Source organism: Punctularia strigosozonata (genome assembly GCF_000264995.1).
Source record: "Punctularia strigosozonata HHB-11173 SS5 unplaced genomic scaffold PUNSTscaffold_16, whole genome shotgun sequence".
Lineage (NCBI taxonomy): Eukaryota > Fungi > Basidiomycota > Agaricomycetes > Corticiales > Punctulariaceae > Punctularia > Punctularia strigosozonata.
In genome coordinates, this window is record NW_006767448.1 from 404,367 (window position 1) to 421,347 (window position 16,981).

Consider the following 16,981-nt stretch of genomic DNA (forward strand, 5'->3'; position numbering starts at 1 on the left):
TAACCGTGGTTGATTGAATGATAGATGCACCTCTTTCACTTTCTGTGCGTCACCCAATTCTCCGAAACGATGGCTACGGCGGTCATGAACAGGCCCGCTGAATCCCATAATCGAGCGCGCGTGATTGTCGCCCCGGAACGGGCGCGTGAAGTCACCCTCCCAGTATCCCATCTCGTTCCAGCGCGTGCCCCACGCGCGTGTCAGGCTCACGAACGGGGCATCATACGTCTGTGCGGCCTCGGCCGCCTCCTGGGCGAGAGTAGGAGTGTCGTTGAGGCAGCCGACGCGTACGCCGAGGTTGATCAGCGATGAGCGCCGGGGTGCACGGCCGCGAAGGAGACGGGGTGCTGCGCGACGCCGCCGCCGCCGACGAGAAGGTCGCGGCCGCCGAGCGGGAGAGAGGCGCAGAAGGAGGAGGTTGATCGCGGACTGGTCCGGCTGGTGTGCGGGTTCATCGGTGAAGAGGGAGGTGGAGAGCAAGCGCGAGACGGTGCGACCATTCACGGCGACGACCTGAAAGAGGGCAAGTATTAAAGAGTCGGTTTACGGAGTCGGTGTGGGCAAAAGGGACTCACGTCGCCCGCAGTGTAGTTGTATCCTATGGCGTCCGGAGAACCATTCTTGAAGTTTTGCACATTTCAGTCGCGGAAACGGGGGTAACGTAAGTTTGGGTTCGTCTTGACACTCACGCCTGGAATCTGTGCGATGTCTTTGATGAGCGGCGTGATGGACTTGTCGGCCTGGTCAACGTTAGTGATATTCAGGCTGATGTAGGTTCGCGCGAAGCTGAATACCGTCAGCCCGTCAGATCCCGTAAGTCACACCGGATAGAAGCCAGTCCAGCAGACGTGCGAGCGGTCCTTGAGCGTTGTGGAAGACTTCGAACCCCTGTACGAAGGCGTCCAACGTGATCGTGTACGCCTCGAAGTAGCTGGCGTTGATCGCTTGCTCGGGGTGCAGTTTGTACTTCGTACTGGTCACCATTCCAAAACTGGGACAGCCTCCACCACGGAGCGCCCAGAAGAGATCCTGGTGCACGTACGGGCTGTCGTGGATGAGCGTGCCGTCCGCGGTGACCAGCTCGAAACTACGTGTCGACACCGAGGCCATAGCAGTGTGAGAGAGCGGTGTGGCCCGCGCCTTGCCACAACCGCCTGTGATGGTTGAAAAACGTGAGCTAACCACCACCGTCAGGACTCTCATGTCGTCTACATTGACCACGCCACCTTATATTACCTGGCCAACCGCAGTGCCCAAGGGCATGCTGGTTCTCAAACCCGATACAAACGAATATCCCTGGTACCCATATCTTACGCAACCGTGGGAGGACAAACCGCTCCGCGAGTGGGAAGTCAGCATGCTATTCCCGTCTATACCGCTCATGCTCTGATCGTGATGCTTGACTGCTAGGAGGAACGCGAGATTCGCAAGGCTTTCAAGCCCTTTCGCGAATTGCCTGTGGTGTTTGATCCTTGGGTCGAACCTATGAAGTATGACCCGCCGACATTTTACTACGGCTGGCCTGTGGACCCAAGAATCACGAATGCCTTCGCCATCAAGGAGAACTTAGCCTGGTATTGGAAGGAAGATGGGATGGGATGTGAATACAAGGATCAGGATCTGGTCACTCCTAACGATCACATCAACGACACATGGACACGGTTGCAGGTGCAAGAATTTTTCCAGGGCGTGTTGACGTTTGAATATGTGTACGACTCATCAACGCCTCGGAGTCGGCCCACTTTCTTTTGGTCCCTCTACTCGAATTATACGCATCCTCATCAGCGTCCGTCGAAGAAGCAGATTGCGAAGCTGCAGGTCGACTTTGGACATCGGGATATCCCTCAATGGTATTTGGACGCTGATACATAGTCAATGAAATATCATACGGTCCTGTGCCTACCCTGTTCATGCTTCGAGCGCCTGTAAATTACGCAATCGCTCGCAAACGCGCCCAAACCCTACGTCGCAGCAGCTGCTGATCGTCTATGTCTAACACTATCATGAACCATCCACCTGAAGAGGCTCAGTCCGAATCCATCCTTCCCGAGCCCGATTTTGCGAAATACCCGTGGTGTAGATACTTGCTCACACCATATACAAACAAAGAGACTCGCCCTCCTGAGGTTCGTGTCACAAAATGCCTCGGCTCACGCACATCTGAAGTACCCCTGAAAACTAGGAGGTGTCTCTGCTCGCTGAATCTTTCGAGCCACTCTCCGAACTTCCAGCGATATTTGACCCATTGCTGGAGGAAGGTCGCCGGTATTCCCCGCCGACGTTCTTCTTTGGATGGCCCGTCGATGACGCGAAGACGCTGGAGATCGCTCTCGAACTTGACCTTGTGTGGTACTGGGATGAGGACGGCATGGGCTCTACATGGAAATCTCAGGCAGACGTTCGCGACGGCGACGTCGTCGATGACGACTGTACCCTCACCGAGGTTCAATATAGATCGCAAAAGCGGGGACATGCTAGCGACGCCTGGCGTATGTTTGAAACTGCGAGGTCGGATTCACAACAGAGATAACAGCACGGAGAAGTCGGGGCATACAAAGGACAAGGATACATTGTGAGAGTGCTGTCGGCTCGTCAACGTAAGGATGCTAAGCATCAGCCAAGTGTTTCTGCTCGATCATCCAGCGAACGGAGCACCGCTACGTTACGCATAAGTGGTCATATACCACTTCGGCCTCTCCTTGTACCCTAGCTCTTCTTGCAGCTTAGCAATATCCTCCTCCTTGGGGCGCTGATCAGGGGGTGTCCAGTTTGAACAAAGGGTCCACACGGCGCCAAATCGACCCTCAACATCTGGAACGCCATACGCCTCCTCAATCTTAGCCCTTGGCCTAAGGAGAACCTGCATCTCTATTAGGGTCCTATTGATGTGCAGGACGTCGTCGGGAGTAACCTCGTGCGCCTGCTTGAGACCACCCCGAATTTTGACGCCCTCGTTCGTCATCCTGTTCAGAAAAAAAGCTATGTTGTTCTTGAATGCATAAGCACGGACGAGGTCCATATCCAGGGGCCAGCCGAGGAAGAACTCCGGCGGGGCACACTTCAAGGGTTTCGACCACGCATCGAACTCTGCGGGTAGTTCGCTGAATGCGTTGAAGGTGTCCTCGACCACCTTCTCTTCCTGTGAAGCACGATCAGTCATACAGCCGTACTTTCCAAGCTTCCACGGGGACTCACCTCGTCAGTGCGGTCTGTTCGTTTCGACCATCGGTGAAGGACGAAGTTGAACCAAGGGTACTTGTCAAGGTCGGGTTTGAGGACAGGCTCATCGGTTGGTGGACTATCAGGGTAGACGACTCTGGGCTTGATATCCGGAATAGCGGATACCGACATATTGCGATCATGTTCTGGTCGATATAGGTGCAACTGACGGGATGACTTTATGGCTCATCAACCACAGGGCACGTGCTGTATTCCATGTTTTCACGATGCCCTGTGCAGGTTGCGCCCGGGGATTGTGTGCTGTTCTTTCATGACGCGAACACGAGATACGCCAGATCAGTCAGGTGCATTCTATGAACAACGCGATTATGCGCGGAAGTGATGAGTTACCCGTTGTGATTCCTTTAGTTGCAATGGGATCGAACCTATTTGACTGAATGCTACGTCGGCAATCGTGACTTACAGTCCTACAAGCACCACATCCTAACGACTATTGTCCAGAGGTTGCCACCATGCAAGTGCCACATACTGACCACTATTGTTCAGTCCAGAGATTGCCAGCATTTGCGTAGAGCACACCCGAAATATATCTTACGACCGGAAAAAGAGGTCACTGTCCTTGGTAAGTCACAATAATGATTCAACGACCACAAACGGGGAGCCTTTTTTGGGTTTGTCGGTCTCATCAGCCGGAGCAAAAACACCCTTCAGATTAGGGACGAACGCGGGATACCGGACTTCGGGCTGGAGCTTCACCGCCCCGGGCGGCGACAGCCCGAGTTCGTGCTGCTTGCGGAGCTCAAGAGGCCATCTGTCGCTTTCAGGAGACGGCCTGACGAATTTCTCGGGGAGAGCCAAACAGAGTGCGATCGCCATCATGCAAAGGACCATGGATCAGCTAGAAGAACAAGTTCGCTTTGCTATGGATCATTACGGGTGCAATGAGGTTGGGATCCTCTGCATCGTCGGAGTGTGGTGCATCTTCCGCGAATATGACAAAGCGGCTCCGTCTTCTTCGCGTTCCGTGGGTAGACGCGTTGTTCGGTCGGTGGCCGGGGATAACGGCCAGCCAGTAACCGTGCTCGACCCCTCGAAGAAGGTGGCGATAACATTTTGCATCTTGGATGCTACGAGGACAGAGAACCGATATCGGCATAATCAAGTTGTCGTCTGCCGGTTGTACAACGTTCACAGGCTCCTTCGAAGCATCGCTGTCCTCGCCTTCCGGAAACATACCCGGGTGACCATGTGACCGCCGAGAGGCCCACAAGGAGGAGGTGATCGCGGACTGGTTCGGCTGGTGTGCGGGTTCATCAATGAAGAGGGAGATGGGACGCGTGAAGTCACCCTCCCAGTATCCCATCTCGTTCCAGTGCGTGCCCCACGCGCGTGTCAGGCTCACGAACCGGTCATCATACGTTTGTGCGGTCTCGGCCGCCTCCCGGGCGTGAGGAGGAGCGCCATTGAGGCAGCCGACGCGTACGCCGAGGTTGATCAGCGATGAGCGCCGGGGTGCACGGCCGCCGAGGAGACAGGATGCTGCGCGACGCCGCCGCCGCCGACGAGAAGGTCGCGGCCGCCGAGCGGGGGAGAGGCGCACAAGGAGGAGGTTGATCGCGGACTGGTTCGGCTGGTGTACGGGTTCATCGGTGAAGAGGGAGGTGGGGAGCAAGCGCGGGACGGTGTGACCGTTCACGGCGACGACCTGAAAGAGGGCGAGTATGAGAGAGTCGGTTTACGGAGTCGGTGTGGGCAAAAGGGACTCACGTCGCCCGCAGTGTAGTTGTATCCTATGGCGTCCGGAGAACCATTCTTGAGATTTGCACATATCAGTCGTGGAAACGGGGGTAATCTAAGTTTGGGTTCGTCTTAACACTCACGCCTGGAATTTGTGCGACGTTGTTGATGAGCGGCGTGATGGACTTGTCGGCCTGGTCAACGTTGGTGGTATTCAGGTTGATGTATGTCCACGCGAAGCTAGTTCGGTGGCCACTGTACGCGCGAATACCGTCAGCTCAAAAACACCCCGTCAGATTCCGTAAGTCACACCGGATAGAAGCCAGTCCAGCAGACGTGCGAGCGGTCCTTGAGCGTTGTGGAAGACTTCGAACCCCTGTACGAAGGCGTCCAACGTGATCGTGTACGCCTCGAAGTAGCTGGCGTTGATCGCTTGCTCGGGGTGCAGTTTGTACTTCGTACTGGTCACCATTCCAAAACTGGGACAGCCTCCACCACGGAGCGCCCAGAAGAGATCCTGGTGCACGTACGGGCTGTCGTGGATGAGCGTGCCGTCCGCGGTGACCAGCTCGAAACTACGTGTCGACATAGTAGTGTGAGAGAGCGGAGTGGCCCGCGCCTTGCCACAACCGCCTGTGATGTTTGAGAAAAAAAACGTGAGCTAACCACCAGCGTCAGGACTCTCATGTCGTCTACATCGACCACGCCACCTTATATCACCCAGCCAGGCGCAGTGCGCAATGGCATGAAGGTCCTTCAACCCGATCCGACCGAGTATCCATGGTACCCATATCTTACGCATTCGTGGGAGGACAAACCGCTCCGCGATTACGAGGTCAGTGTGCTACCCCATCTATACCGCTCGAATTGTGATTGTGATATGCTTGCCTGCTAGGAGGAATGCGCGATTCGAAAGGCTTTCAAACCCTTCCACGAATTGCCGGTGGTGTTTAATCCTTGGGTCGAACCTATGAAATATGAACCACCGACATTCTACTTCGGCTGGCCTGTGGACCCAAAGATCACGAATGCCTTCGCCATCAAGGAGAATCTAGCCTGGTATTGGAAGGAAGACGGCATGGGTTCCACATGGAAGGATCAGGATCTGGTCACTCCTAACGATCACATCCACGACAAATGGACACAGGTGCAGGTGCAAGAATTTTTCGAGGGCGTCTTGACGCTCGAATATGTGTACGACTCATCAACACCTGGGAGCCGCCCAACCTTCTTCTGGTCCCTCCACTCGAACTATACGCATCCTCGCATGCGTCCGTCGAAGAGGCAGATTGCTAAGCTGCTGGAGGACTTTGGACATCGAAATACCCCTCAATGGCATTTGGACGCTGATACGTAGTCGATGAAATATTATACGGTCCTATGCCTATGAGCCATTGAGCGGTGATATTCGCTAATGAATAATTGTACCCTGTACCATCCGAGAGTGAATGAACGTGTAGCGGCTACCCTGTTCGTGCTTTGAGCGCCTGCAAATTACGCAATCGCTCGCGAACACGTCCAAACCCCTATGTTGCAGCAACTGTTGCCTGTCTATGTCTACGGTCGGCCGATTGGTCGCGGTTGAAATCCGCGAGTCAGCCGCCGAGGCTTGTAGCACACCCAAACTCCTGACCTATGTACACCCTACTGGCAGGGTTCATGATAAGGTGAGTAAACCAACATGGCCCCGCCACACTAAACAATAACTCACACATACTCTGCACTTGTTGTTAACAAAATCAGATAGTTGTATGGGCATAAGTAACGTAGAAAATCAATGACAATGAGGCACGTGATGTATATTAGTTTACGAGAGTGACCGAAATGTGATCAAGTCAGATCAGTAAGAAAAAGCGGAGTGACCGAATCTGACCGAGTAACATTGGGTCAGATTTGTCCTCGCGCATGGTCTCGCGGCTAAGTCCAAGAAGTTGCATTCTGGCAATTGCCAGCTGTCAGGCTCTAGGCTCATTACTCTTTAGTCTCTGACATGAAGTTCAACGGAGCGTCGTAAACAGAACGCAACATGTCGCCTTCCGCCACCTCGAATGCCAAACCCAGGGTTGTCTATCGCAGTAGTTTGCCTACCGCCGAGATTATCCTCAAACCTGATACCAAGAAGTACCCGTGGTACGAGTTCGCGATTCACCCGTGTTCGAAACGAGTGACCCGCAATCCAGAGGTAAGCATGGTGACTCGACATGCGAGTTTGGCTGCAGACCTCATAGTGCTATCTAGGAAGAGAAGGTGGTTGAGGATACCTTCAAGGCATTCAGCGAGTTACCGCCGGAGTTCGATGCATGGTCGGAACCCTTGAAATATGCCCCACCGGAGTTCTTCCTCGGCTGGCCCTTGGATATGGACCTCGTCCGCGCTTATGCCTTCAAGCATAATATGGCGTATTTCCTGAACAGATACACCAAGGAGGGCGTAAAGATCACAGGTGGCCGCAAGCAGGCACACGAGGTTACACCAGACGATGCCCTCCACACCAATCGCACTATCAGGTTAATGCAGGATCGTCTCATGCCGAGGGCTAAGCTTGAGGAAGCGTATGACGTGCCGGATGACGAGGTGCGGTTTGGTGCGATATGGTCTCTTTGCTCGAACTGGACACCACCTGAACAACGTCCGACGGAGGAGGATATCGCCAGATTGCAGGAGGAGTTGGGGTACGAGGAGAAGCCGAAGTGGCGTATGACTACTTTTGCGTAATGTATCCGTGCTTCGCTTATACGCCGATGGGCAGCGAGACACTCTGGGCGTACTATTTCCTAACTTGAAGGACCTACCACCGTATTCTGTGGTCTTGTAGTGGTGCAGACTCATAGTTCCGACGGTATGCTCGAATTAAATACCATGTCTGTTGACTGCACATAGGATCAAATCGCGGCTTTGGAATGGGTCGAGCTTCCGTCGCTCGTCTTACACCTACAATGATTGTTCGCGAAGCCACGCGTGCAACGAGTGCTAAAGATGCAAGTGTATAGTCCAGATCGAATATAAGGGTTGTGTGTAGCAAGCAGCGCAGCTGTTCGTGCCAAGACCAACGCATGCGCCGTCTCGTCAGTTTCTTGTTTGATTCCTGAAAGGCAGCCTTCTCATCGTAGTTTCAGTATAGTAGCACTATCCACGAGAGGCGCCAGCTTAAAGTGATACATGACCACGTCTGCGTAGCGCACGTGTGACATTTTACACCGATATGGTGTGAAGATCCGAGGTGGCCGAAAGGAGGATGTTACGCCAGACAACTAAGTTACACTGGATCGTGTGGTTCGACGCGCCAAAGGGTTATGGGATATCTGGTGTTCGCAAGCACGAGCACGAGGTTGTCCCGACGTGCCCCTGCACATGGACCACGCGCTCCCCGAGGTGCACTATCACCTTGAACCCAGACCAATATCAAGGAGGCGTACGGCGTGCAAGGCGAAGAGGATCGATTTGGCGAGATATGGTCAATATGTTCGAGCTGGAAGCCGCCGTCGGAGTAGGTAGTTGATCAATTGCAGGAAGAGCTAGGATACGAGTACAGGCCGAAGTACACCGGGAGTCGTCGCCTTGTGCTCCAGATGACTCGCCGGTCTCTTCAATGCGCAACGTTCATGCACAGCGTCAACATTCATCATCCCATCGCGGTCGAAGTTCGGCGGTATGATCGAACCAGACACCCAGCACGAGCCCCATCAGAAGACGGAAATCACCGAATTGCAGAAAGAACTGGGGGATGTGTGGAGAGGCGGAAGTAACCGGCATCGTTGTGACTGCGCTCTTTTGGTTGTCGAGCATCATGCATGCATGTCGCGGTAAATAACATTAAACCAATCGGACGGTGTCGTTGGTATATTATACGTCTGCTATGGTACACGTCTAGGTTGACGAACGTCCGTGATCAGTGAAGCGAGTTATCGTGAGCCAGGTGTAAGAGAAGTGCGCCAGTTAACCTAGAGCTTCGGGGTCTGAGCTCGCTCCGGCGCGTATTTCGCCTGTGAAAAGTGAAGAAAAATCGGTCAGCGAACGCTCTTCACGTATACGCCAAAACGAAATGCACACCATCTCATTCTCCTTCTTCTGGAACCCGCACTTCTCGTAGAACGGCACGTTCTTATCGCTGCAATTGAGTATCGTCTTGTAGCAGCCCGAAATCTCGCTGATGTACGTCAGCGCCTGAATGACGCGAAGGCCGAGCTTCTTCCCCTGCTGGTTCGCGTCGACCGCGATGTCCTCGATGTGCCCCACGGAGCCATTGTTGTGCACGAACTTGCGCTCGATGAAGAGCGTGCCGACGGCGACAACGCGGTCGGATGACTTGGAGACGATGACGAGCGGGTAGTACGTCCGTGGAGCCTGCTTCATCGCGTTGAACTGGGCGACCCAGGCGGCTTCGCCGGGGTCTGGGGTAGTCGTGAGGACGGAGAGGATAGATAGGTAACCACGATGGTAGTCCGTCGACGCTAGTGGGCGGATCTGGCAGAGGTTTACGCGTTAGGTGGCCAGGTGCAAAGAAGGGATGCGTTTGAAGACGTACGTGCAAGTCGCTGGGCAGCTGGTTCTTGACGTCGGGCGAGATGAAATCGGGGCTGAACGCCAGGGCAAGCTCGTTGTCGGACGTGAAAGGCATATCAAGTATCGTCTAGAGAGTGAACGAGAGGAACGAAAGGAAGCCGAGAGGCGGAAGGTGAGAGAGGACGGAGTGTGACGTTGAACCGTTGGCGCGGGGTTTTAGACATGTCGTGGAGGAACCGGTGTTGGGGACGAACGTGGCTGTTCCTCTTCTCTGGATACCCTCTTGTCGCCGCTGGCGATGCGCCCGGACAGCCTTGCGCAGGGCAAATACGCCTCCTCGGAGACTATTCCAGCCGAGTACAGGATCGAGCTATACGACATAACAATCCCGACACAGGAGAAGACCGGAGGTCGTCTCGAGGACCACCCGGATGAGTACTGCATACAAATTCGACCTAAACGACCTTTAGGCGATGCTGGATCTCTAGGATTTCAACCTGTGTAAGCTTTTGCGAGCGAACGTTCGAGTGCCTCTACTAGACTGGACCCACGGCTGCAGCCTCTATCGGACCCAGAAGTATCTTGCAGGATGCCGCGCTCATCTCACCCAATCCCGTCTTCGTATGTCCCTAAAGTCTTGCTTCCACTCGATCTCACGGAGACGATTCATACGGCTGACGGTACTCGAAGATCGACCAGATTGCTCCACACTGGAGCTTTTCAGGATGCATATGAGACTGCATCTCGCCAAAACTACGGAGATATCCAGATTGCTGGGATAAGCTCGCCTTATCCTGATTCCTCTAGGAACTTTCCTCCTCCGTCCGTTGTCTTGAGTCTGGCATGGCCTGTTCCTATTGCGATCGAAATATACAAGATTCCCTCTACGAGCCAGTTTCCTTACTCCTGGATCGAGCCGATTTCGACCATTAAATCTCCGCTCGCTGTTTTTTGCGACTGAAGAATCTCGTCACACTCCTCGCGCAATGTCCTGTGATCCTTTAGTTGATCATCTCAAGGATGATCACTTTTGCACCGTCCGAGAGGCTAGGATATTCCCCTCTAGAGCTTCGGGGTATGTGTTCGCTCCGGGGCATACTTGACCTGAATGAAGGCTTTGTTCGATTCAGAATCATTGCAGAAGCTCAGGGACACGTACCATCTCGTTCCCCTTCTTCACCATCCCGCAGTTCTCGTAAAACCGCACGTTTTTATCGCTGCAGTTCAAGATCGTCTTGTAGCAGCCCAGGGATTCGCTGACGTAGGTCAGCGCCTGGAAGACGCGCGGGCCGAGCTTCTTCCCTTGATAGTCCTCGGCGACGACGCCTTCCTCGAGGTGCCCGACCGAGGCAGTGTTGTGTGCGAACTTGCGTTCGATGAAGAGCGTGCCGTTGGCGATGATCCGGTCTGAGGCCTTGGAGACGACCACGATGGGGAAGTAGGTCCGGGGAGTCTCGCGCATCGCGTTGAATTGGGCGACGAAGGCGGCTTCGCCCGGGTCTGGGGTGGTGGTGAGCACGGAGAGGAGGGTGAGGTAGCCGCGGTGGTAGTCCGTCGAGGCTAGTGGGCGGATCTGTGCGGCGTGGTATGGGCTGATCGCACCATGTTTGTGGTGATGCAGGGAAGACGTACGTGCAGGTCAGGAGGCATCTTGCTCTTCACGTCGGGCGAGATCAGCGATGGATCGAACGCGAGGTCAAGCTCTTCGTCAGGTGTAAACGGCATTCCGCGGATCTCAGTAATAACCAGATGGGAAGAAGAGGGGACACCAGGGACGCTCCAAGGGCTCGGAGGTCTCATATGGTTCGGGTTTTTAGACATTGTCACAACACGGTGAACGAGGCCCGGCAAAAATCAATGTTGTTGATGCCTGGGAAATCTTTTCATCCGAGCAGCATCCTGCGGCGTCGTAACAATTGTCGTTTGCGAGTCATGAACTGCGATCTACACGTTCACGACGAACTTCATGGACCGGTTCGAGCTCTGGTCCGATCGGCATGGCGACATCATCCTTCGGCCTTCTTTGGCTTGTTGAAGAAGGACTCGACCACAAGTAAAGCCGTAGGCGAGTGATCCAAGCTTAAGAATGAATCGGAACTCACCCTTAATTTGAATTTCGGTCGATACGTGGGACCTTATCAGTTTACCACAGACGACGAGGCATGCAAAGCTGACGTTCGGGTTACTCTTTCACTTTTGAGATACTCGGTCAAGGGAGACCAGAGAGGGGAGTAGAATCTTCCCTCGAGAGTATGTAGTCTTGTTCGGGCATGAAGTAAAATTTCTGCCTCTCGTAGCGTGGACTTGACATGTAGATTGCGTGAGGATGATGCGAAAGGCATGATGGTGTCAACAAAATAGACATTTGCTAGATGCGATGCGCCCGGTTCTGACATGTATACGTTTTGTTCGCCATCTTCAATCGATGCGAACTTCTTCTCCACTCGTTGCTACGTACACCCATACCCGTACCGTAGATCATAAGCATCACTTAACATGGATATCAGCTATGTCAATTGTCGTTCAATTGTCATAACTTATGATACTTTGCACTATTGTGACGGCGTTGAGGTCTTTGGCCGAGAATACTTCATACATGCTGTGTGATGATTCCGAGTCCGAGAGTGGATTTGATCCCGCCCAGATTTTGCTCGATTGGAAAGATAGAAAGCGCACTTATTTTGCTTTGCAAGTGCCTTGTACTCTCGGCCCTGGCAGCCATGTGGCCCAACTCCGACCGTGACTGTCGCGACGCGGCCAGGCACGTGTCGCAACCGGGGACCGTACCCCTTCCTCCTGACCGCCTCCGCTTCAACCTCTGGTGTTCGTTACGACCCGACGCTCTCGCAAATCGATCTCAAGGCCGTCCAGCCACCGTCTTTCATTTACGCCGTCGATTTCTGCTCGCTTCTTTACACGCTTTTCTCTTGAATATTCTTTGCGCTGTACAAAGTTTATGTGAACCCGGCCATGACAGCGACGATAGGAAGTGCCGCTGTGAACCATCGCGCGCAGCTTGCGAGCGCATACAACGAGCTCGGCAAGGAGCTGTCGTCGCAGAAGATACGTGTCGTAGGCAACTACACCCTGGGCAAAGTCATCGGCGAAGGTGCGCGCATACAGTCGGCGAGAAATCGTACGGGATGCGAATGTTCATTGTGGATTGCAGGCGCGTATGGGAAAGTGCGTCTGGGGACGCACCGGATGACCTCTACCAAGGTCGCTATCAAGCAGATCCCGAAGGCTATGTCCGCCGCGCTCACCCGCGAGATTCACCACCATCGCCAGTTGCACCACCCGCACGTCGTTCAGCTGTACGAGGTCATCGCGACCGAGTCGTCTATTTGGCTGGTTTCAGAGCTCTGCTCAGGCGGCGAGCTTTTCGATTACCTCGTTGAGAAGGGTCGTCTGGCCGAGGAGGAAGCCAAGGTCGTGTTCGGTCAGCTGTGTCTCGCCGTCGGGTACATACATGACAAGGGTATCGTGCACCGCGACCTGAAACTGGAGAATGTGCTCCTGGATGAGAGGTGTAGGGTGAAGCTGAGCGATTTTGGCTTCACGAGGGAGTATGAGCGGGGGGCGCTGTTGGAAACGTTCTGTGGGACGACCGGCTATGCGGCGCCAGAGATGTTGTCGGAACAAAAGTATCTTGGCCCTGGTATGCTTTCTACGTAGCACTGGTGCTGAGGGATGCTGATACATCAAGCACAGAGGTCGACATCTGGTCTCTTGGCGTCATACTCTACACTCTTCTCACGGGGTCACTCCCTTTCGACGATGACGACGAGGCGGTTATGCGCGCGAAAATCATCAAGGGTGACTTCGAAGATCCTGAATGGCTCTCAGACGGTGAGCGCATATATGCATGCTGCTTCCTGGCTACAACTCAGGTGTTACTATTTCAGAGGCGCGCGATCTCATCAAAAATGTTCTCCAGATGGAGCCCTCCAAACGACTCAGCATATCCCAAATACTTGCCCACCCCTGGTTCAATCTCATTCCTCAGCCCGTTGCTACCGACTCTCTATTGACTGTTCCCGGGACTCCCCCATCCTCTCATCCTCCGCTCCTTCCTCTCGACGTTAACCTCACCACGCCACGCGCTCCCGCTCTGGAGCAGGAAGACTCGGGCAACACCTCCGTCTCCTCTGCCGCCTCCGATTCATCCTTCCTCTCCGCCTCGTCGGAGTTCATGCCCTCCACACCAACCACCCCGGAAGGCTCCCTCGATCACTCACACGCAAACGTTAAACCCAGCGAGCAGGAGCAGGACGAGATCCACCCCACGCTTCACCGCAACGCCTCCGAGAGCACGATCAAGAACATCGCCGCCATCCACGCCGTCCTCGGGCCGTCCGCCGCAGCGCCCGCGTTCGAATCCGTGCCCGAAGCCGACGAACCGACCACCTCGCCGCTCTCCACCTCACCCCCGGCGGCGCCCATCTTACGTACCTCGTCCACCCAATCCGGCTCTAAAGCCCCTCCCGCGCACCCGACCCGCACGCCCGCGCGCACCAAACGCCGCTCCGTCTCGTCCGCGCTCTCTGAGACGTTCTCGATCCCTGACACGCCGCTCGCGCAGCAGGACCCGTCCGCGCCGCCGCAGAACTTCGCGGCGCTTCTGATGACGCCGGCTCCGGTCATCTTCTCTACCGGGCTCGAGCGCGAGCTGCTCGAGACCTTGAGTGCGCTCGGGTTCGATACGGCGCAGATCGTACACAGCGTGCTCACGGACGCGTGCGATTGCGCGAGCGCGGTGTGGTGGATGTTGAAGAAGAAGGCGGAGAGGAGGGCGGTGGAGAGGGGTGAAGGGGCGAGGTTGGTGGAGACTGGCGGGATGACGCCTGCGGTGATGACGGTACCGTTGATGGGCGAGCCTGAGGTGGAGGAGAAGCGTGCGGAGAAGGTGATAGAGGTGGAGAAGGAGAAGGAGAGGAAGGAGAGGAAGGCGCCGCCGAGTAATGTCAAGACCACCCATACGCACAAGGATAGCGTGGGCACGTTTGGGCCCACGAACCCAGTCCTCGCGAGGTCGGCTCCGAATCTACACTTCGTGCCCCCGACGCCGACGGCGGAGGCGCATTCGAAGGCTGCACCCGGGCCGGTCACGCCACCACGATCGGAGTCCCCCACTAGGCCGCTGCTCACCCCCTCTGCGTCGATCATCTCCACTCAGTCCACTCCCGGCAACAAGGATAGCAAGGAGGAGAAGCAAGGGAGCAAAGGTCGGCGTGGCAACAGGAGCGGGAGCGTGAGCATCATGCAGCGCGCCACTACCGCGCTCGAGGCGGCGGGCCTCGTCCGGAAGAAGAGCAGCGAAGCGGTGAAGGAACAGAAGGAGCGCGAGAAGGAGGAGAAGGAGCGCCAGCGAGCGCTAAGCCCGGACGAGGCCGGGCGGAGCTCGCACGGCAGCGGCTCGAAGCTGACCAAATCGCCGCCGCTGAAGGCTATCAAAGACGCGCTCCTGCCGAGTACGCCGTCCGTCGACTCGGAGGAGGCGCGTCCGCAACACCCGAGCGCGACGGGCTCGCCATGGGTGATCGCGGGCAAGACCGGCGGCGGCGCGGACGACTCACGCGTGAGCACGCCCAGCGGGAGCCCGGGCGATACGCTCCGCAGCCTACCGAACGTGGGCGAGAAGACGATGGCGCCGAACCGGAACCGGGCGAGCCTGCTGGCGGCGTTCCGGATGTGGTTCGATGCGGACCGGAAGGGGAAGCGGAAGAGCGCGAACGTGGTGACCAAGGCCGCGGCGCCACAGCGCGACGCGTACGGACGGAGTGTGAGCAGCCCGAGTACGATGGGCGGTGGCGCGGGCCGGGGAGGCGGGACCATGCGCCGAAGGGGGAGCAGTAGCGGGAGCAACACGGGTATACCGACGCGGAAGAGCGTGAACCGCGCGAAGCGGCAGAGCGCGTCGTCTCGCCGGAGCAGCAGCGTCAATTCGCGGCGGTCGAGCGTGAACTCGATGCATGTCGTGATGGAGAGCCCGAGCTACCCACTCGAGGGCATGGCCCACATATCGCGCCAGTGGAGTGACAACTCCCGTAGGAGCTTTGGCGCGCACACGCCCAATTCGGAGAGGGGCGATTATCCGAGCCGGCCAAGTTCGATCCGGAGCTTCTCGATGCCGAGCAACAGGCATAGGAAGAGCCCGAGCCAGAGCTCGGCGGGGAGCCTGCATAGGACGTCATCGCCGCTGCCCAGGAATCACAGGCGGGCGGGGTCAGGCTCGTCGACGAGGGTGGTGCGCAATCGCCAGGGGCGGCCGAGCCATATGCGCCAGAGCTCATCCGCGTCCGTGCACTCCGTCGGCTCGTCGAGGCACGGATCGACGCACGACCTGTCCGAGCTGGACATCCCGAACCGGACGACGAGCCCGTACAAGCCCTCGCGGAGGTCGCTCGACGACGGCAGTACGCCGCGGAAGACGACGACGTACGTGGCGCAGAAGCGGACGACGCCGTTCATGAGTCCGGCGGCGACGCTCGGCCGGTCGAGCTGGAAGAAGTCGTGGGGGCTGGAGCCGCCCGGCTGGCAGAGTCGGCAGATGCACGTTCCGATCGAGGTGCTGAGCGTCAGCCCCGTCGGCGCGGGTGGGGACACGCCTGCGAGCATCCGGGACGTGTTCTCGGGGAGGCAGAGCTTAAGCGTAGGGGACGAGAGCGATTGGGTCGACGAGGACGACGACGAGATGCCGTTCGCGGGCGGGCTGGGACAGATGCCGAGCAGCGCGACGAGCAAGACGTCGTTCGTATCCGCCGCGCCGTCGCCGACGGAGAATTATGCGCTTTCTGCGCCGCCGAAAGGTAAGGGACGCGCGGGGGGGTCGAAGAGGATGAACGATTGGAGTGGCGGATACGCGCCTGCGTCGGGCTCGGCGGGCGCGAACAGGCATAAGCCTGGGGTGTCGCCCGGTGCAAGGACGTCGCCGTTACCGACGGATGGATATGATTCGGGCGACATGAAGGGGACGAGAAGGCAGCTCCCGGTCGGCCGGAGTCAGGCCATGCGGCAAATCCCTATCCAGGAGGAGGACGAGGACGAGGAGTGAAGCGTCTAAGGCAAGTTTCTGCTGAGCTCTGATCTGTATTCCTTGCGTTAACTCAATATGTAGTCGCTCACTTCCGTCGCTCCTCGCCCATGCCCTATTTCGTCAATATTTATGCGCGCGCTACCAGTCCTTGGTTCCCTGTCGGGTCCTGCTTTCTCTACGCTTGCGCTCTCATCTTTCCCCTATTTCCACCACTTCGTTTGGACGTTTGACCAAACGCCGTCTGATAGTTGCTCTCCGCGTCCTCTCGCATCGCACCTGTGACCCTCTTTGCTACCGTAATCGCGTATCATACATGTAGGCAGTGACCTTATATCCCCTCATCGTGCTCGCTGTTTTCTTTTCTGGATATTTCTGTGGACCCTCTGGATTGTAGGTTTTGAAACGATCTATCGTCTCGGAGTGTAATTCGACGCCACCTTCTTCCATATGCCTACGAATAAGATCCAGTCCCCCTCGCGTACCAGACGCATATCCTGCTACCCGCAATTGCATTCGATATACCTC

General features: G+C 56.3%; 10 protein-coding genes across 10 annotated transcripts; 5 read left to right on the plus strand and 5 right to left on the minus strand.

Annotated features, from left to right (window-relative positions):
• Positions 1-35: 35 nt before the first annotated feature.
• On the minus strand, positions 36-1,110 carry PUNSTDRAFT_138358 (uncharacterized protein; the record flags this gene model as incomplete). Its single annotated transcript, XM_007388043.1, has 5 exons — positions 36-97; positions 156-513; positions 576-620; positions 690-740; positions 823-1,110. The coding sequence occupies 5 exons, from the start codon at positions 1,108-1,110 to the stop codon at positions 36-38; spliced, it is 804 nt and encodes a 267-aa protein (XP_007388105.1).
• Positions 1,111-1,198: 88 nt separating this feature from the next.
• PUNSTDRAFT_146359 (uncharacterized protein) lies at positions 1,199-1,872 on the plus strand (the record flags this gene model as incomplete). The annotated part of the gene is made up of 2 exons (XM_007388044.1): positions 1,199-1,351; positions 1,411-1,872. 2 exons carry the CDS (start codon positions 1,202-1,204, stop codon positions 1,870-1,872), a joined length of 612 nt encoding a protein of 203 aa, XP_007388106.1.
• Positions 1,873-1,988: 116 nt separating this feature from the next.
• PUNSTDRAFT_138360 (uncharacterized protein) lies at positions 1,989-2,530 on the plus strand (the record flags this gene model as incomplete). Its single annotated transcript, XM_007388045.1, has 2 exons — positions 1,989-2,126; positions 2,183-2,530. The coding sequence occupies 2 exons, from the start codon at positions 1,989-1,991 to the stop codon at positions 2,528-2,530; spliced, it is 486 nt and encodes a 161-aa protein (XP_007388107.1).
• Positions 2,531-2,662: 132 nt separating this feature from the next.
• On the minus strand, positions 2,663-3,351 carry PUNSTDRAFT_47355 (uncharacterized protein; the record flags this gene model as incomplete). Its single annotated transcript, XM_007388046.1, has 2 exons — positions 2,663-3,139; positions 3,196-3,351. 2 exons carry the CDS (start codon positions 3,349-3,351, stop codon positions 2,663-2,665), a joined length of 633 nt encoding a protein of 210 aa, XP_007388108.1.
• Positions 3,352-4,078: 727 nt separating this feature from the next.
• Positions 4,079-5,506, minus strand: PUNSTDRAFT_138362 (uncharacterized protein; the record flags this gene model as incomplete). Its single annotated transcript, XM_007388047.1, has 4 exons — positions 4,079-4,885; positions 4,948-4,992; positions 5,061-5,194; positions 5,254-5,506. 4 exons carry the CDS (start codon positions 5,504-5,506, stop codon positions 4,079-4,081), a joined length of 1,239 nt encoding a protein of 412 aa, XP_007388109.1.
• A 96-nt stretch (positions 5,507-5,602) lies between these two features.
• Positions 5,603-6,372, plus strand: PUNSTDRAFT_146361 (uncharacterized protein; the record flags this gene model as incomplete). Its single annotated transcript, XM_007388048.1, has 2 exons — positions 5,603-5,752; positions 5,813-6,372. The coding sequence occupies 2 exons, from the start codon at positions 5,603-5,605 to the stop codon at positions 6,272-6,274; spliced, it is 612 nt and encodes a 203-aa protein (XP_007388110.1). The 3' UTR covers positions 6,275-6,372.
• A 526-nt stretch (positions 6,373-6,898) lies between these two features.
• PUNSTDRAFT_55424 (uncharacterized protein) lies at positions 6,899-7,745 on the plus strand. The gene is made up of 2 exons (XM_007388049.1): positions 6,899-7,099; positions 7,156-7,745. The coding sequence occupies exons 1-2, from the start codon at positions 6,944-6,946 to the stop codon at positions 7,630-7,632; spliced, it is 633 nt and encodes a 210-aa protein (XP_007388111.1). The 5' UTR covers positions 6,899-6,943; the 3' UTR covers positions 7,633-7,745.
• An 893-nt stretch (positions 7,746-8,638) lies between these two features.
• On the minus strand, positions 8,639-9,597 carry PUNSTDRAFT_108082 (acyl-CoA N-acyltransferase). The gene is made up of 3 exons (XM_007388050.1): positions 9,443-9,597; positions 8,968-9,381; positions 8,639-8,900 (listed from the first exon to the last, which is right to left on the minus strand). Exons 1-3 carry the CDS (start codon positions 9,533-9,535, stop codon positions 8,859-8,861), a joined length of 549 nt encoding a protein of 182 aa, XP_007388112.1. The 5' UTR covers positions 9,536-9,597; the 3' UTR covers positions 8,639-8,858.
• A 582-nt stretch (positions 9,598-10,179) lies between these two features.
• On the minus strand, positions 10,180-11,385 carry PUNSTDRAFT_55426 (acyl-CoA N-acyltransferase). The gene is made up of 3 exons (XM_007388051.1): positions 11,053-11,385; positions 10,580-10,993; positions 10,180-10,524 (listed from the first exon to the last, which is right to left on the minus strand). The coding sequence occupies exons 1-3, from the start codon at positions 11,239-11,241 to the stop codon at positions 10,483-10,485; spliced, it is 645 nt and encodes a 214-aa protein (XP_007388113.1). The 5' UTR covers positions 11,242-11,385; the 3' UTR covers positions 10,180-10,482.
• Positions 11,386-12,205: 820 nt separating this feature from the next.
• On the plus strand, positions 12,206-16,924 carry PUNSTDRAFT_55427 (Pkinase-domain-containing protein). Its single transcript, XM_007388052.1, has 5 exons — positions 12,206-12,529; positions 12,590-13,078; positions 13,132-13,269; positions 13,326-16,484; positions 16,538-16,924. The coding sequence occupies exons 1-4, from the start codon at positions 12,391-12,393 to the stop codon at positions 16,472-16,474; spliced, it is 3,915 nt and encodes a 1,304-aa protein (XP_007388114.1). The 5' UTR covers positions 12,206-12,390; the 3' UTR covers positions 16,475-16,484; positions 16,538-16,924.
• The last annotated feature ends 57 nt before the right edge of the window (positions 16,925-16,981 follow it).

What these genes read in the sequence shown, in the direction of transcription:
- PUNSTDRAFT_55424 (XM_007388049.1), top strand. Translation starts at nt 6,944, where the DNA reads ATGTCGCCTTCCGCCACCTCGAATGCCAAACCCAGGGTTGTCTATCGC. An exon ending in GAGTGACCCGCAATCCAGAG is followed by an intron (nt 7,100 to 7,155) that starts GTAAGCATGGTG and finishes AGTGCTATCTAG; the next exon opens with GAAGAGAAGGTGGTTGAGGA.
- PUNSTDRAFT_108082 (XM_007388050.1), bottom strand. Translation starts at nt 9,535, where the DNA reads ATGCCTTTCACGTCCGACAACGAGCTTGCCCTGGCGTTCAGCCCCGAT. An exon ending in AGCTGCCCAGCGACTTGCAC is followed by an intron (nt 9,382 to 9,442) that starts GTACGTCTTCAA and finishes AACCTCTGCCAG; the next exon opens with ATCCGCCCACTAGCGTCGAC. An exon ending in AGAAGAAGGAGAATGAGATG is followed by an intron (nt 8,901 to 8,967) that starts GTGTGCATTTCG and finishes CACTTTTCACAG; the next exon opens with GCGAAATACGCGCCGGAGCG.
- PUNSTDRAFT_55426 (XM_007388051.1), bottom strand. Translation starts at nt 11,241, where the DNA reads ATGTCTAAAAACCCGAACCATATGAGACCTCCGAGCCCTTGGAGCGTC. An exon ending in AGATGCCTCCTGACCTGCAC is followed by an intron (nt 10,994 to 11,052) that starts GTACGTCTTCCC and finishes CACGCCGCACAG; the next exon opens with ATCCGCCCACTAGCCTCGAC. An exon ending in TGAAGAAGGGGAACGAGATG is followed by an intron (nt 10,525 to 10,579) that starts GTACGTGTCCCT and finishes GCCTTCATTCAG; the next exon opens with GTCAAGTATGCCCCGGAGCG.
- PUNSTDRAFT_55427 (XM_007388052.1), top strand. Translation starts at nt 12,391, where the DNA reads ATGACAGCGACGATAGGAAGTGCCGCTGTGAACCATCGCGCGCAGCTT. An exon ending in ACAAAAGTATCTTGGCCCTG is followed by an intron (nt 13,079 to 13,131) that starts GTATGCTTTCTA and finishes CATCAAGCACAG; the next exon opens with AGGTCGACATCTGGTCTCTT. An exon ending in TCCTGAATGGCTCTCAGACG is followed by an intron (nt 13,270 to 13,325) that starts GTGAGCGCATAT and finishes TTACTATTTCAG; the next exon opens with AGGCGCGCGATCTCATCAAA.